At 35.5% G+C, this 18,618-nt stretch overlaps 2 protein-coding genes across 3 annotated transcripts in view; one reads left to right on the forward strand and one right to left on the reverse strand.

Moving 5' to 3' along the window:
• LOC138318761 (myosin heavy chain, clone 203-like) overlaps positions 1-6,789 on the forward strand; it is a 45,748-nt gene extending 38,959 nt beyond the window's left edge. Inside the window, exon 11 of one of the 2 annotated variants that reach the window (XM_069261441.1) lies at positions 6,386-6,789. In XM_069261441.1, coding sequence (XP_069117542.1) covers positions 6,386-6,648 — 263 coding nt within the window. In that variant the 3' untranslated portion in view covers positions 6,649-6,789. The remainder of the gene's footprint in view (positions 1-6,385) is intronic. The other variant, XM_069261442.1, reaches the window with a different exon arrangement.
• A 1,816-nt stretch (positions 6,790-8,605) lies between these two features.
• Positions 8,606-18,618, reverse strand: part of LOC138319698 (kinesin-like protein KIF26B) — a 255,993-nt gene continuing 245,980 nt past the window's right edge. Inside the window, 4 exon segments of the mRNA XM_069262843.1 lie at positions 8,606-9,977; positions 10,264-10,475; positions 11,885-15,014; positions 15,256-15,435. Of these exon segments, the coding sequence (XP_069118944.1) occupies positions 9,795-9,977; positions 10,264-10,475; positions 11,885-15,014; positions 15,256-15,435 (3,705 nt within the window). The 3' untranslated portion in view covers positions 8,606-9,794.

The raw sequence follows: 18,618 nt of genomic DNA on the forward strand, positions 1-18,618 counted from the left end.
AAAACATGATTATTACGTACATACGTATAGAAATGATCATGGGAAATAACGAAAATTAGTCAGCATTTGTAAAAATACAATAGTTTTGTATATTGTTCTATCATTAAAAATGTAGGACAAAAATTCAACATAATTGAGACTACATACAAAGAAAATATGATTTTATGAATTTTTCTATTTTCGGCCAGCAAAAATGCACTGATGCAAAAATTTGAAATTTGTATGAAAAATGCATGAAAACAAGACCTGAAAAAAATGACACAGTTATCCTGTAGTTGCTAGGGAAAAGATAAAAAGAATCTTACATGGGTCAGTCAAGTGGCCAGGGATACCTCAACCCGAGTGAAAGATTTTGGCTTGTCAACCCGAGGCTTGCCGAGGGTTGACGGCCAATATCTTCAACGAGGGTTGAGATATCCCTGTCCACTTGACAGACCCATGTAAGATTCTTTTTCTCCCATACTTAGTCGAAAAAAGAACACGAAATTCCTGTTTGTTTCCAGCTATTTCGTTGCGCTGTTATGCAGGAATGTTGTTATGCGTCAAAATTGATGACGTCTTCTACAATGCACGCTGTGGTTACGCCGCATTTATTGATGACGTTACGTAATTGTCTAGCGCTTGTGAGCTGTCTTACACCCCCCTGTATAAGACAGTTATCTTTTCCCTAGCAACCACAGGATATCCCTGTGAAGTATGGGAGAATAATAGAATCTTACATGGGCCTGTCAGGTGGACAGGGATATCTCAACCTGAGTGAAAGATTTTGGCTGGTTAACCAGAGCTCATATGCGCTAGACAAATATGTGACATCATCAATACATGTGGTGTAACAGCAGCGGTCATTGTCAATAACGTCATTTCATAATTTCACTGAAATTTCATAACTGTTTCTACTAAGTATGGGAAAAATGAATTAAACATGGAATCATTGATCTATCAAGAGGACAATGAAAGACTTTGGCTTGTCAACCAGAGGCTTGCCGAGGGTTGAGATATCCCTGTCCACTTGAGGGAACCATGTAAGATTTGATTACAGGGTGAGAGAGGAAATCTCAACATTGAAGATAAGATTCTTAAGCTGTCAAACACTTGTCAGAGCCTCGTGTTTGACAACTTTTGAGTCTTTCGCCTCCGGTTGGGATTCCTCTGGTGTCTAAGGGTTCTAAAATCACACACCAGTAGAATTGCGAATATCTCTGTACCGTAGAATCGCTGTAATCTTTGTCTGGGTAAGAGAATACCTGCATCCTGATCCCTGATTTATCTAGTTGAGAGCAGAAGGCTCTTCTGAGATATGAACCTTATACAATTTTATATTTATTGTTTTAAAGTAATGAAAAAAAGTTAATATTTTTCGCTGCTAGTCATTTGGACTAGTAAACCCCAAAATTTTACTTGTCTGACTATTAAACCACTAGTCCAAATAAAATATACAGCTGTTTTGCTTCAGCACTTCAGTCATGACCATTTTGAATTTTTTACCCAAATTAGTCTGGATGTGTTCTTGAATGCAAATTCTCACAAAATGGTGCATCCGGACAGAAACAGTTGCATAGAGAATGCACTCAAAATGTGTCGAAAAATGCAATTGACCACCGCTCTTGTAAATATAGTATTTACCGATTTTAATCGGTTAAAGAGCCACTAGTTCAATTGGACTAGTTCATTACAGTTGGCACTAGTACGGCCATAAAATCATTAGTCATGGGCATCGGACTAGTGCTTAAAGTCCCAGAGTGATGCAATGTGATTAGATGTTATGTACCGCAGTATAAGTATGGATAATTAGAAAGTATGAAAAGTTGACACAAACACGGCAAGGCCACGTGCTTAATTAACCAAAAAATGTCACAAAAATGTTTAGTAGTGCTGAATTGTCTCATATTGGGTTAGTGCCGAGTGCTGAATTGTTTGAAAAAAATAAAAATAAAACCTTTTTTTTTTCTTCATTCTAAAATACCAAGAAGCATCCAAATAATATGTTGGATACATTCAATGGTCATTTGAAGGTCGATTTTATGTAAAATGTAGCTCTTTTTAATCCTGTCTGAAAAATGTGGCAAAATTCAGGTAAGAAAGCAACAAAACTTTAGAAAAAAAATTAATTGTTCTTTGCTTTTAAATAATATTTGTACACATCAGTACATGACCCTCTTCTTTTATTTTGTCAATAAAATCAATCACAACTGATTATTGAAAAAGAAATAATGAAAAAACTTAAAAATTTTGTTATTCAAGGGAGACATTCTGTGGACAGCTTTGTCACGTATCAAATTTACATTAGACTGGTGATTATTCTTTTTGAAAACAAACATTTGACAAAATATGAATATGGATTATTCAGGAAACAAATAGTAATTATGTATTTTGAATATATAGGGTGAAACAATTATTAGTTATGATTTAACTTGTTCAGTGAAACCAGAGGGAAAAGAGAGTGTGTGTGGTGTGGGGGGGGGGGGGGGGGGGGGGGTTAGCAATATGTTGTTGGTGGTTTTATTGTACATAGAGATTAGAGTTTTCCTGTCTCCAGTTTTAAGTCTTTGACTCCGGATGAAAAAAAACTGGAGCATACACATGAGTTACATGTATATTACTGGTTATTTCCCTTCCAGAATAAATGAAAAATAAATAGGAGTCCTATGTAATGATCGACGTCTGACAGCCTCATAGCAATGATACAAATACAGTAGCCTGGAATAGAAACACAACCTGGTGTAATGCATAATGCACAGGCAATTTCTTTACAATAGTGAAATATAGTGTTGTAATTGGTTACAGGTAGCCTAGAATAGACTAACCACCTTGTAAAATACACAGGTAATTCCTGAATATAAGTTCCTTTCGATGATATTACTTGGATATCCTTAAATGGAATTCTCAATCTGGTAAAATACTCAGATGATTCCACAAAGTTGTGTGTCCTCGTTGAAGATAAAGGTACAAGATGCCTAAAATAGACCTTCAACATGGTAAAACAGTAAAAACACCCAAGGATTATGACCATATATGACACACGTTATGGCCTTACTGCTGACATGGGTACAAGTAGCTTTAACTAGAACTGAAAAATACAAACGTAAATCAAAACCAAGGTGTCCTTATTGACAATTCAGTTACATGCCTATGAAATAGACTGAATAGCATCTAGTAAAATACACAGATAAATCTCTAATTTAGTTTCTTAAAATGATATGGATACAGGAAGCCTATAAAACAGACTTACAATCTGTTAAAATACACAGCTGATTCCCTGATCCTCCTTTTATATAAATGTGGATATTGTTCCCGAACATTGTTTATTGTGACAAAGATTTATTCTTCCTGCTGTCACTTCTGATGCTCACAGGTATGCATGCACTTATTCTGCAATTATATGGTACAACTCAAAGCAGGGTTAAAAGCATAATGCAACCTAGCTAATACTATAGTAATTATTGGAAAATTGAAACACATCATTCTTCTGCAGGATTTTGGTAAGCCTAAATAGGATGTTGTGACTTGAAAAAAATCACACTCTACTGGACCAAAGACATCACACTTCCTGCACTGGCTTTAACTTTCTATCCTGTTAATGGCAGGTAGTCAACAAAATGCCTTGTTGTGAGCCTTCAGGAGATTGTGCTTTCTCTCCTTTTGTTATGCATATATAAAAAAAACCCAGAATTTCTGCCATACTTAAATTTTGAAATTACATGTAAGAATTATTACAATATTAATCACTTTTGTGTCTTCAAACAATATTACAATATACGTCACTGCCTGAGTGTAAATGTTACGTAGTTCAATGTGTAAAGATACAAAATACCGGTAATATTTAGTCATTATTTACCATAAATAAAATAGATCTGGACTGCTGAAGCCCACGTAGATGTTGTACCGTTTCAGAAGATAAAGTTCGGTGATGCAGATTACAAGGTCATATATCACTTTATACTGACCACTGATAGCTGTCCAGTTTGCAACTTTATTTGTGAACATTTACTAAAGTCACAAAGTACAATGTATGTCACAATTCAAATCTGTACTTGACAGGTGTGTCTGGACTGTACACTGAAAATTTCAGTTTTACTCTCCAAGCAATCATCCCCTTATTAAAAGCTACATACTGACTTAAGATAGTAAACATCTTGAAATCTAAAGTTTTTGAAGAGATGTGTAACCAACTTGTGTCCTCACCATGGAGACAACTAACAGTTGTATGGCATATGTAAAATAAAACTCAAAATATACAGAAATTTATCACAGGTCATTACAGATGTAAAAAATAGATTGCCCAAAACACTGTCTGTAGACAAGCAGTCTTATGTTGAGTCAGATGTTGATCTGATTTACTAAGCCCATTTTGAATTCACCCATTTTGATAGTTAGTGCTATGAAAGACTGAAGCCCATGTCATGAATATTGTGTAAGTTCTGGATGTCCATTGATGTATAAGTCGGCATACCTAATTGTTCCCGAAACAATTGTATTCACAATTTCTTCTGTGAAAATGATTTCAAAGAAATCGAGTATTGATAGCGATCCATTCACTGGATAAGGCAAGTGTAAACAGAGCTGGTGATTTCCCATATTCTACCGAAGTTTCTTCAGCAACGGCTCTAGAACATCGTGCTTGTTCTCCTTATCATCAGTATAAAAACTGTCAAACCATTGTAATATTTATTCATGTATTCCCTTGAATACATCTTCGAATTCGCGCTGTACTTGATCGATTATGATGCTGACTGCCATGTTGTTTACAACAGCGACGATCACTTCCGGTATTTGGTCAAAGTGAAAGTCGAGATAAGATTACGTTTGTTTCAGCATAATTACGTTACAATAAACAGAACACTTGTAATGATAAATAACAATACCATATAAATATTATATTTCAGTCATTTAATATTTCGCTATTTTGCCGAAACTATCAAATTATCGAATTTATGTCATAATCTCCGGCAAAGTGATCGACTGCGCATGGCACTGTTTGACGACGACTGCTTGCTTTGAATTTTGACTAGGTTAAAAACAGCGACAGTAAGATCATTCATATAAACGTAAGAAATGTCTTAAGGAATATCTATATATTCTGAATGTCACTACATACCTTATTTTTAATTTGTAAACTCGCCGAAAGATAGCATTTTCTTTAAAATAATAGAGCACCTGTTTTCCCGCATGGCGATAAAATTACGTCATCTACTTTCACAACTCATGCGCAAACCACGATATTTCAACCGCTTCCGTTGAGCTAAAAATACCGTCGTTCTGACAGAAGTTGGGGATTCCTGTTTGTTTCGTTACGACAACTACTAAACCATAGCGTGTTAGGATAAAATATTTTGGAAATATTTTTTTGAGATTCTAAACTTATGATCAACAGAAATGCTTTTCATTATTTCAGTCACACATTTTCGTTTTTGATCTCAGAAATATGGGGTTTTCCCATTTTTGTCTCGCGGGTATATATACCCGTTCAGCACCCGACCGATGGATTAGATATATACCCGTTCAGCACTACTTTATTAATTATAAAGATGTCTGTCTGTTGATAGAAACAAGCAGTCTGTTCGATTATACCTGCTTGTGGAGTCCAACAATATCATTACAGAATACATGTACATAAAATTTAAACGTGTGATGACAGATTTCTGCCTGTTTATGACAGACACTGCTGGGAGTAATTATAGAAAAAATCAGAATATGGAGGAGGTGTTAGGTTGGGAGTTCCAAGTTAGGCGAATTTCACATGTAGTTGTTTCAGTCTCCATCTGCAACCAGCCAAAAAATATTTGATGAAAGAAAAAACTGTTCTCTGCAACTCCCTATGTAGCAATTTAAACAAATTAATGAAAACTTTGTATGCATTGTATGAACCCTGGTTTATACCATAACTAATTGCCACAAGATGTCGTCTGCACATGGCTTGTGACGGGGTGTTTATTGTTTCGCCAACACATGCACCAGTCTTTTCTTCAAGAGTTAATGTTTTTGGATGATTAAACATTACTACCAAACCACTGTTTTTCCCACACACCAGCGTGACTGATGCTTGTACAGGAAGTAATTCCGAGACACATTTGACTTTGAGCCATGCATACATATTTAGGTATAAGACTTGTGTCTGGAAGACACTGACTGGATGCAGTGATATAGACCACAAGTTAATTAACCAAAAAGCAAGAGTCATTTTGAAGGATGAGCTATTTTTTTGGTCTATTTGAAATCAAGCTGTTGTGAAAAGTCATCTTGATGACAAAAATGAATTGGATCTTAAATAGTGAGACCTCAGATTTTTTTTCTAATTTGCAAGCTTTTTTGATTATATTGATTATATGATCTTTTATTTACTGTGTTGCAGTTTTTAAATTGTTGTTTTATATTTTTTGTTTACTAGCAGAGACCAGAGCTGAAGTCCCCAGTGTATGGTTGTCATCAACAGTCTACAACACTCACGCCAAAAAATGGTACTGGGAAAGAAGTGGCGATCCTCTCTTATTTGAGAATTACATGATGGATCCACCTGCCGGCCAGGAGGGTGAGATGTGTAACCAGTTTAGGGTGGAGTGGGCCAGCCATTGGTCAGCCAGTCCGTGTAATCAGGACATCAGATTGCCCACTGTGTGTCACCATGAAAGTGACAACCTTTTTCAGCTGTGATAAAATCTCAACTGTAATAATATTTTAATGTTAGTTAATATTAATTGTAAAATACTTTTTTGTTTTTGTTTGTTCATTAGACTTTTTTAATTTGTAGATCAAGCATTTAAAATGCCTGTGATATAATAAATATATTCAGTTTTTAAGAGTTGCTTCCCCTTCATCAACAAAATCTGGTTTGCAGTCACATTTTGTGACAAATTGCGGCTAATAATGCTGCTTCCTGGTCAGTTTATTTGTGAAAATTTGATACCTTGCAACGTGTAATGTGGATCATTAAAGTTAAAGAATACATGTTTCTGAATTAACTTCATGCACACGGCATGTGACTGCATGTCAGTGACAACTCTTAAGATTTGAGCAGTGGCCAAACTGATGCACATGAATATTTCATTTTGCTTACCAATTTATTTACTTTTAGCCAGAACACAAATGGATAGAGATTCCAAGAACCTATACACTATTAACTTCATCGCTAAATTTAAACTTTAGATCATTTATAAGTCATCACCATGCCCTTATGTTTTACATTCAAAAACTTGTTTTCTTTGACTTTCAAATTTAATACGGATACAAGGAATCTTCAACAGATGATGACTGCGTGCTGCAGTGCCACTCCCATAAGATCTCCTCTAGCATCAGGGCTCAGTTGTTCAAAAGATGATTAGTTTAAGGTAGCTCCATACTTTTGTGAAAATCCATGTCATTTTTTTCTAACAGGTCTTATTTTCTTGCATTTTTCATGTAGATTTCAAATCTGTAAAGATAAATGGGTGTTCTCGAACTACTTTTTGAGATATTTTAGCTTGAAATATACCATCCATGCAAATTTGCTGGCCGAAAATAGAAAAATTCATAAAATTATGTTTTTTGTAATATTAGGGTGAATGTAGTCTCGATCCTGTTGATTTTTTGTCCTAAATTTCTAACGATAGAACAATATACAAAACTCTTGTATTTTTTTAAATGCTGATGAATTTTTGTTATTTTCCAGGACCGTTTCTATACGTAATTATCATGTTTTGCCATATTTTCACCGTAAAAAATCAATGAATATGCCAAAAAGGAAGTGAAAACCCATGTCAATTTCACAATATTTGTATATGATATGCCCAAGATAATACATTTTTCAAATATCATATAAAAACATGGGGTCCTCGATCAAAATTTCACAATTATGTAAGCTTGAAGTTTGTAACTCACAACCCTACCCCCATTTCATCCAGTGCTAAGATGGGTCATATTTGACTATTTTTTGAAAATCATGCCGCAAAAAAACATTCCACATCAGTTCATATGCTTTTGTGATAGTATATCTGGTTTATGGCTGTTTGTTTTTTATGATTTTCTCCAAATTTTGTGTTTAAAGGAAATCCGTATGCGATTTTTTTAGAATTCCGGAACTTCGGTCCGGCCGGGTCCCCTCTTATCATTTATAGCGACGAAGGGCACTTCCGGTGTTTGAAAATCCATTCCCATTTACGACAGGGAACGCAAAAACCTCAGAGATAGCATATATTTTTTACTTCACTGCTTTTATTTGATTTTTTAATGATTTTAAACATTCAATATTATATGTAGACAATTTTCACCTGTTGAAAAAATATCCAAGTGGGATGTCGTGGCGTATCGGAAACCATTCTGGAATTCAAAACAACCTCCGCAACTTCCGGTATAGCGTCATATGAATTGGCGCGGTTTTCAAAAGTATGGACCTACCTTAATCACATGATTAGTGAAACTTATTTCCAATTCACTGTAATTTGTAAAACCTATGATTATGTCTTCACTAAAATCATTAAGTAGGTAAAGAATGGTGCTCTTAAAAATCATTTTAACTTAGTGTGTACTAACCGAAATAATTTCATCTTGATTTGAAAATTGTCACTGTGATTATAAGCCTAATCCACCTTTTGAACAACAGGTCCCAGGTTGTAAAGACAACAAAAACTCTGTATAAATATTACAAATATATTTTGTCTATTTTGACATTAATGATCTATTAACATAATAATTCTATTTGGTCTTGTAGGAGAGAAAAATGTACAAATAAATAATACACAAGCATTGTACAGGGTAGTGAATGGTCTCAATAATATACACTTGGTAAAACTTGGATAATAATTTATACACCAAAACACTAAGCTATTACAGGGCTCTATTTAGTATTCTATAATATCCTCGCCAATTTCTGTCTGTGTCTATGCATAATGAAACATATGGTGCATATCAAACGAGAATTAATGTCCACGGATCTTGCAGTAATGGAAGAAAAGTAGTCTGCACCACTTATAGTATCTTACACCTGTCTGTGATTGTAAGCTAGCAGTAGATGTTAATTACAAGCTATATTACTAAAATGTTAAACATTTCTTTCTGTTTGGATTCATGGATAAAGTATAGTCACACTGTTAACTCCTTTGAAAATACTATCACAATAATTGAAAAAAAAAAATTGAACTGATTTTTATGACAACAATACAAGACCTGGAATTTCCCTGTAAAAATAATTACGACATTACTAATTTACTTATAAAAGAATTGAACATTAAGGCAGATTTGGACACCCACACATAGCACATATGAAGTAAAAAAGATGTCCATGAAATAATCCATTTGGCAGTGAGGGTTTTTGGTAAGACACAAACACCTTGTGGGGGTACCGTTTCTTTCTTGGCAAAGCACCTCTTAAAGTAACACAAATTAATATCCAAATGATCCACAGAAATTGACATATGCAAATTCAAAATATATAAAAAAATATACAAAACTCATTACAAAATTGTACAAATTAAGGATATCATCTGTTTTCAAATGAAAAAATCTTTTGCAAAATATAAAGAAATGAATGTGCTTGCATGATTTGATGGATGTATACAATGAAAGAATGAATTCAATTTTGATTTGCATCTTTTACATTATTGCAATTTTAGGTTTGTAGAGTCAGCAGTTAAAACCAACATGGCATAGTTACTGGTATAGTGTAAAAGTTTGGGTCATAGAAAGTAATATAGAATAACCCCTTCCTATCATCCTCAATTATCATTGTTGTTGATGTTGTGATCATTATTTATACTGTCTGGTAATGTCCACTGAAAGTTCGTCGTATGACCAACAAACTGGTCACAGCCAACAAATCACATCATCTAAACATCTGTTTTCTTGGACTTGGATCGACACGAAAAACACATAAGGAATTTACAGTCAAATTTCCATCCCTGTTGTTCCAGTAGAATCTGATCCTTCATGTCAGGGCTATCGGGCTTCAACTGGCCTTGTCTCGAGAGAATTTCCTTCAGTTTTTCTTTTCTCTGTTCCATTTCTTTTCCCTGTGAATTACAAAAGGAACATTTAATAAAATTTTCGATTAGATGACTTGCTAAACACAGCACTGGGTAAAATCTGCGACATTACTTCTAAAATTCGACAGAAATCTCTTCTAAAATGTTTAAAAAGAATTTTTTAACAAGGAAGACTTAATTGATACCAATTTATGATAACTGCACATAAGTCAGAACTATTATATAGTAAGCAAAAGTATGGCATGAAAAATCAACACATTATTTATCAAATTTTCAGCCTAACTGACAATTTCTATTTAAATTTCTTACTCACCTCATCTTCAGCCCGACGTCTTCCAAGCCTTTCGACATCAACAACATCGTAGCGTTTGATTTCAAATGGTTCCTCTTTCATTTTTTGTATTTGTCTGGTGTCAACCCAAGCTTTTGGAGACGGACTTGTCTTCAATGTTCCTGATGGACTTTGCTTCCTGTTTTCTGGACTTTCCGATGTTCTAGCAGGAACAGAACGACTTCTACGGGAACCTGTAATCATTTTAAATCTTTGCTAGTTTTTTGTCATTAACCTACATCAACAGTAATTGAATTTGGTACCTAATTAATTTTCTACATACTCCTTATTGAATTTGATTATAATGCTCAACAAGATTCCATTTACTTCATCTCATTTAAATGAATATAATGGAAACTTTCATAAATGTATGCAATTTTAAGTTTCCATGATTAAATGTTCACTTACGTTAGGACTAAAAATAGAGAGAAAAAAATCACGAACGTTATTTTCAAACAGTTTTTCCTCCTCCAGTATACTACTAATTTGCTTTGTTTTACAGAAGAAAAATCAAATCTGTATCTCTTTTAGTATTAATGACTTATCACATTAGTGGCTTGATTCAAGGTTATTACATTCATCTACAACAAATTTGATTTCTGACTATTTAAAGAATTTGTACATAAACTTAGAAGAATTTTTTTCACATTTGTTTTTTCCAGTGTCAAAAATATTTGGAACCAACTCATATACTAAATTTATTTTTAATCGGCCACTAACAAAGATCTAAATAAACTTCTGACATATTACTTAGAATTAGTATCTAACGTGTATGCTATTTTACTCATTGGTTTCACATACAAGAATCATGTTGATATAAATATCTTACTTCTTTATGAATGTATTAGTTTATAAGAAGATGTCACACATTAGAAGATTACACTACTACTACAAGGTTTTATAGTAAGAAGTAACATGTACAGGGCAGTGTACATTTGGGCATGCCTTGCAGCCGTATTTTCCCAGCAGTATCCAATTTGGTTATCAAAAGAGGTTTTGCTGTTGGCTAGCTTTCAGCCAAAAAGTTAATCAAATCATTTCATAAAGACTCAGCTTAGAACGGCAAAGAATTTATCCGCTAATTTAACCGTTTTTTTTACACCAGTAATGAATTCTGGGAGAATTAAATCCTGGGATATGTTTGAGAGATCTAATTATATCTGCACTAGTTGTGACTCCCAAAACTAAGTAACCTTATCCTGCACAAACTCCAGTGATATTAAACCAGTTATTAAAAGTTGATGAAGACCAGACACTAAACCTTGCACTATGTTCCCCAAGCTAATATTGTGTTTAAAACTGGATATAACACAATTTTTCAAAACAAACATGATAAATGGAATATCTCATAGTAAACAATGCTTTATTACATGTGTGTGTGTTGGTTTCTAGCCAAGTATTTTGATTGTCTGGTGTTTTGGTTTAACATTCTTATATTACCAATTTACTTCATCAAAAAACAACACTGACAAAACAATTAAATGTACGCATGTTTCAAACCTTTTCCCAAAAAATTATCTTATCAAAAACATTTTTTCCTCCACCCTCCCTCTTTTTTTTTTTTTTTTTTTTTTTTTTTTGCTGAGCTGCAAGCTATACTTACTTGGTCTCTTTCGCCGTGAACCTTTCTTTTTCTCATTGGAAGATTCACTGTTGCTGTCCTCATGAGCCGATGATGATGCTGTGGCTTCGCTGTCCCGTAACATACTCTCATATCCACTACTTGTTCCTCCATGAATTTTGTCCGATTTACACCCGAGTTGTGATCGTAGTTCAGCGCTCACTGTACTACTATTGTCACTACCGTGACCACTGCTGGAGTGACTTGGTGTCCGTGGTTTTGTCACTGTACTGTATGGTGACAACAGTTTCTTTTCGTTGGTCACTATACCACTATCATTACCACTGTCCGAGTCTGTACCGCGACTCGAACTTCGATTCAGTTCTGAAATCCTACCATTGCCTAACTTGCTACTCTTATTCTCCTTGTTTCCCTTTCGCATGTTTTTGGAAGAAGAGAAAATGGGCAGGCGACTACTGAGTGGCGATTGCGACTTTGATGATTTAGACGATGTGCTCCGAATGGTTGACGTACTGGATGGGCTACTGGTGATGGGTACAGATGAGGAGCGCGGTGATGAGGATGAAGACTGTAATCTCACAGACTTGTCCTTGTCACTGCGACCTCTACTAGTACCACTTGTAGGAATGGAAGAGTTCTTACTTGATGTGGAGCTCACAGATTTTGGACTGGTTGATAAATCCTTTTCTTTCAAGCCCCCAGACTTTGTTGGACTTTGTCGAGAAGGACTTGGACTATGTACTGATGACTTTGATGAAGGTTTTGATGGAAGGGGTGGTTTTGATTTTGTACATCGCTTTGAATCACATAACTCTTTCCCTAGACCCTCAAGAGCTTTGGTGAGGGCCTCACTGTGTTTCGGCAAACTTGCATATTTTGAGGTAGCATTTTTCATAGTTTTGGCATCCAGGTCCATTCTTGGTTGACTAGCACTAATGGTATGAACAGTATTGATGATATAGTCACCTCGCACAAAATCACCATCTGTTTTTCGTTCGAAATTGAGTTCATTTATCAAATTTGGATTTGATGCACCATCTGGTTTCCTAAGAAGAGGTTGGTTCATGCTACCACAAGGGATATCATCATCCCTGAAGTCTGATGGAGTACATTCGAAACTACAAAGTTTCTCACACACAAGTTGTTCATTAGAAACTGCTGGCTCTGCAAGAAGAGTTTTGATACTTTCTATGGTTGATGAATGAGGCATTCCATCAGCTCGGAGGAGTAACGGTTCATCCTCCATAGCATCATCACCATCCTCCCCTTCAGTTAATTCATTGTCTTTATTGCACGACACACTGCTGAACGTTTCATCATCAGGCACATCACTTGTGCTCTTTTCAGCACTTCGCTCTAATTGTTCATCCATTTGAATTTCGTACATAGACTCCCGGTTTGACAACATGACATTACTAAACTCTGTAGTGTCCACACTGCTGTCGAAACTGATGTCCGCGATATTGCACTCTGCCATTTCATCAGGCTGGCCATCTGCACTACATCCAGACTGATTGTGTAAATCCTGCGACTCCATTGTTGTGTCCTGAAGACTGCTGCAGGACGATACATCCATGGACGTATTGAGTGTCCTGTCCGACGACTTCTTATTAGCACAATGTCCCTGTGTTTCTACCTCCATTTCCTGTTCCATAGAAACAGATCGGAGCCACTCTGTTACTCTGTGTGTTGGATTGGCATTCCCTGGTAACTGAGATTTTTGTAATTTAGGGGTAGACTCTGTTGTTGGTTTGGTACCTTTCCTTCCAATAGCTGGTGAGTTTCGTGGAGAGTGATGTGGAGATTGTTTTGGTGTTGAAGAACGAATCTTTTTCCGATTTTCAGGTTTAGGCCGTTTATATGTTCCAGTATTGGATGTTTCTAAATTACCTATAACTTGGTTATCGGAGTTCACAATTAAGCCTATACTAACGTCTTCCATTTTCCCCTCAGCCTTCAAAGCACTATGTTTTTCTACCCAGTCTCTAACAAATGGTTTTATTGGTTGACCAGATTCATCAACCTTTAATTGTTCAGTGTCTATTGCACCAGAGCTATGCATGCTGGTTGGCCTAGAATCTGCAGCCTGGGCAGTCATAGACGCTGCACTGTCAGCACTAGCCATACTGTCGGGACGTTCTTTTAGTTCACAGCTGGCTGGGTGTTTAGCCTTGGCCCCAGACTTTGGCCCATGACTAGGGGATGGTCCTTTGGGTTCCAGGGAGTGCTCCCGTGTATGTTCGCGAGAATGTTCACGAGAGTGGGCTTTTCGATCAGATCTCCCATGTCCTGATGCTTTCCGACCTTCTTTGTGATCGGAATCCTGCATCATTTCCCGGGGGCCATCCACCCACTGCTCTTCAGCATCCATTTTGGGGTTGTAGAGATGTTTGTTTTTGTTTTGTTCCTGTTTCTGGACGAAAGCCTGTGGTCCGTCAACCCATTGTTCCCCAGTTTTGGGTGTATCAGGATAGATGGCTACTCCAGGACCATCTACCCATTGTTCAGATCGAAATGATTGTTCACCACCACTAGCCATCTTTGTATTCATGGCTGCTGTCCGTGTTGACAAGGCAATCTTATCCACTTTATTAGCACTAACAGAACTATCCTCAGGTTTCTGGACCAACTTAGTCCTTACATTAGCTTTCCGAGGTAGTTGCGCCCCTCCAACACTTGGAGACATAGGTGGTGACTGAGCATGCTCACTTGCACTTGCCGATAATTCCCTGACTGGCGTTGTCATTCGAGAAGGCATTCTGGCCAGATTAGCACCTTCTATACTCATACCCATGTTTGGTTTTCTGATGCGAAAGTCTGAATGGTGACTCCTTCCACTGTCAGAATTTGACCCCTCATCACCCGATGACCTTGACCCTCCTGGTCGCCTTGGCAACCTTGGGTTGGTTCTAGGAACAGACCTCGGCGGTCCCTCATGGTCAGTGAGTTCTCTGTCACTGAGTGACTGGCCGTTTGCACCTACATATATAACAGTATCACATGACTGTTCACTACTTGAGGTATAGTCCGGATCAGAATGTGAAGAGGTGTATAAAATGTCCTCACGAAGTGTTCCCATCCGAAATCCTCGAAATGGTCTTCGTAGTCTCCCATCATCTGTAGAACTATCATCAGAACTTGTGCTTGAAAACTATTAAAGAAAGAGAGAATAAGGAGTCGGTTAATTTAAAATAAACAAATAACCTTATTTTTAACTGATGATTTCTTATTGATGATATTAATACTAGAGGAAAATTAAACATTTCGATTAACGTTACGATTATCTTTATTTTTCCCTTTCCTATTGCATATCTCATGAAAACTTAAATTACATTTCAATGAAAAAAAATAAGTGAAATGAAATCAAATGAGTAGGTAAGTTCAAAAGTTACCTTTGTCTTTCGCCTCCTCATTCTGTGTATTTTAGCTGCGAGCTGTATTACTTGTAGTGTCTCGTTATAATGTGGCACAGCAGACGACACATGGGCGATCATACATGTTCTGCACGAAATGTTTCCCAACGAATCCCTCAAAAGCTGTGCAACTTTACTATCCCTGCAAGAATAAATAGATAGAAATTATCTCATTAGCCACTAAAAACTCCAAAATAATTAATCAAATTATAAAAAAAAAAAAAATTCATAAAAATAGCTTACAAAATTTTAAATTACGGCTCAGCATTATGGGAACACCTCATTTTGTATGTTGAGTATAAATGGAGACTGGTGATTTTTCAATCCTTGGCGTTTGTAGCACTGTAACACTCCGAAGGGGGAGTGACAGAGTTCCCCATCACTACCTAGCAACAGGCCAAATGTACGGCACCACTCATATGTATCAGATTAACTCCAAATATCCACGCACATGTAATTAGGGCCCAAATTAAAAGGGAAATATCACAAGAGTTGAGCTCCCACTTCCATTTTCAGGAGCTGATGTTAACAGGCAAACGTTTGATTCAGACCTTCTGTGAGCGCCATCAAGTGGATACCCCAGATATTAACACTACATAACTCACTCATTTGATGTTCACAAGCAGTTTGGCACAACTCGAGATACCAACGTGTAACTTATTTGACACAGAAATCTAAATCTCTTTTCCATCAAGACAGTCACTGATGAAGCTGAGCGCATCAGGTTGTTTGGTCGTAAACGTCTGCTGATATTTACTAAAACTTGTAAGTGGTATTTATCTGATGAAGCTTTCCCCTGAGTTTCTAATAACCTGAATTTTTATTTTACACAATCATTATACGTATAAAGATCTACAGATGTTTTCAATTACCAGCATTAACAAATTAAATATCTTCACGTCTTCTAAGTATTTTATTAGTTATAAAGTTTTGTACACATGCCGATAAGAAAATCAACAAAATTATGATTTCCTTTTTTTACCAAAATAATGCTTCTATTGCAATTAAAGATAAAACAATGAAAAATCTAACTTCACTTTTTGATCATGATAAATTTTGAAAATAATTAAATTTCATTGATTTCCTCCTTAACTACATTGTATACTGAAATGCTTCTCAATTATTAGAAATAACTGGCTTATCTTTGTCACAAACTCAATTAAGATTACCAATTCTGGTACAAAATCTGCAGCCTAATAAACTAGTGGTGATGCATTGGTACTCTCCTGATATGGAGGTTCATTGGAGCAACAGGAGAACATTCGTCTTACAGTTATTGACCAGGCCTGTCAGAAAGCTGTACAGGTTCTCTAATTGATAATTAATATGTTTAAGATTTATGGTTCCAAGTTCTCCACTATCCACAAATTACAGCTGCCTGATTTTGAAGAAGGGCCTATATTATCAGGTTCCCCATATCTAGCAGTACCAAACCAATTCGTCACCAACCAAAGTCGATATGATGAACAATCACTACAGTGACTTTTTTTGGCAGCATAGAGCATACACTTCATGCTTTATGAGTCAAGCCAATTTTTATTTTTCTGCACGACATTCTTCATTCAAAATCCAATAAAATTGTCATTATGTATTTAGCTCGCTTGACAATGATACAATCTGCTGTATTTTCCCCTGTGGAATAACACATCTTTAGATTATATTTTCTGTGATGAAAGATTGTCCGACAAGACATTTCATACAATTTTCACTACAAATCGATGTCTAGGAGATGGAAAAACTTTCTGCATAATTTTTAGTTATCATATTTTTCTGGTTAAACTACCCATTAGATCAAGTTACTATTAAGAGATTGAAATGTTTGGTAAAAGTTTAGGTCAAAACAAAAACACTGGTCATTCAGATCAAACTTTTTATTAGTCTATTTCATAAATCTGTATTTTTTATAAAAAAAAAAATCCCACTTATATTAAAAAACAATCAACTATGGCAAAGATTTCTTTAAATCTGATGTCAAATGAAAACTTGAGCATTTTTTATTTTTTATTTTTCGCCTTTTTCATGAGAAGATCACTGTAACAGGATGATTGGGCTTGTAATTACTAAAGAAAAAAAAGTAAAGATAAGAAAAAGTCCTTTACCCATAACTTGAAAATGGATTTCCTTTGGCACATGTTTTGGATTATACCAAAACATTTATATGGGTGTTAGAGACTTAATGAAACAATTCTGCTCGCTAAATATTTTCATGATATTACATCTGTAGTGGTTGTGCCGTTTTAATCAAACCAAAACTTAGTTACTCTGGTAAGAAAATTTCATTTCCCTTTTTAATTTTGCAGAATGGATTAAGGCAAGTTTCTTAATCAAATCTTGAAATTATAATTTAGGTAGGGAGTTGAATCTTATGGACCATATCAGAACCATATGTCTGTTGCCATTAAGAAGGTCGCTAGATTTTCTGGTGTTACAAAATATAATAATGAGCAAAAAACTACTAAAAGTCTTGTTAGCTTACAAGTTTTTAATAAAGTTCAATTTTAATTTAACTACCATTAAAATTGTATTATTGTGTAACAAATCTTATTTCTCAAATCCCAATGTTTTCTTCTATCACCAAAATGCCCATTTTAAAAAATTATTTGAGAAATTATTTGATGAAAACTTATGAATTAAAGCTGACTAGTTTTCTAATGACTGGTTCATGTTTTCTTATCGGGAGTATCAACCATGTCTAATCTAAATTTAATGGGATTTTTGTTTATACAGAGATATGAAGAAAAAATGAAAATGTAATATATAATCAAACGAAATACATCACAAATTGAATAAGGCAAATGGTGGTCTGATCAGAGAATCTAAAAGTGCACAAAAACATCCAGTTGACTGTTAGAGAACATGCAAAGAAAATTAAATCTACTAAAAAAGTACTTTTTCTAGATTGCCAAATCAATATGAAATTTTGATTTAAAAAAAGACAGAGATTCATTATGTTTAAGAAAACTGAAGCAGGAATTCAAACAAATATCAATCTTGGTAAGCAATTTATCGGAATGGTCATTATATACAAAATCTTTTTTATGTATTCTGTCATGAAATATGGAATTTCTAGAGTAAGGAAATAAATGATTCTAGGACTAGGGGGCCTACCGTTTGTCCATTTCATCAATACAACATGTCAGTTTGATGGACGCGGCCAATATCCTGTGGCAACATTGTGGTGGCTACCCTAACAGCCACGCGCTTGATTTACACCAGTAGAGCCACATCTATAACTACACAGGCCAAACCAACTTCAGCACAGACATAAATATTTCATAATATCATCTAGATAAAATGTTCCTCCATTTGCCTTTGCGATACAAAATAAACACATTTACATCC

This window comes from Argopecten irradians, chromosome 3 (assembly GCF_041381155.1).
Source record: "Argopecten irradians isolate NY chromosome 3, Ai_NY, whole genome shotgun sequence".
Lineage (NCBI taxonomy): Eukaryota > Metazoa > Mollusca > Bivalvia > Pectinida > Pectinidae > Argopecten > Argopecten irradians.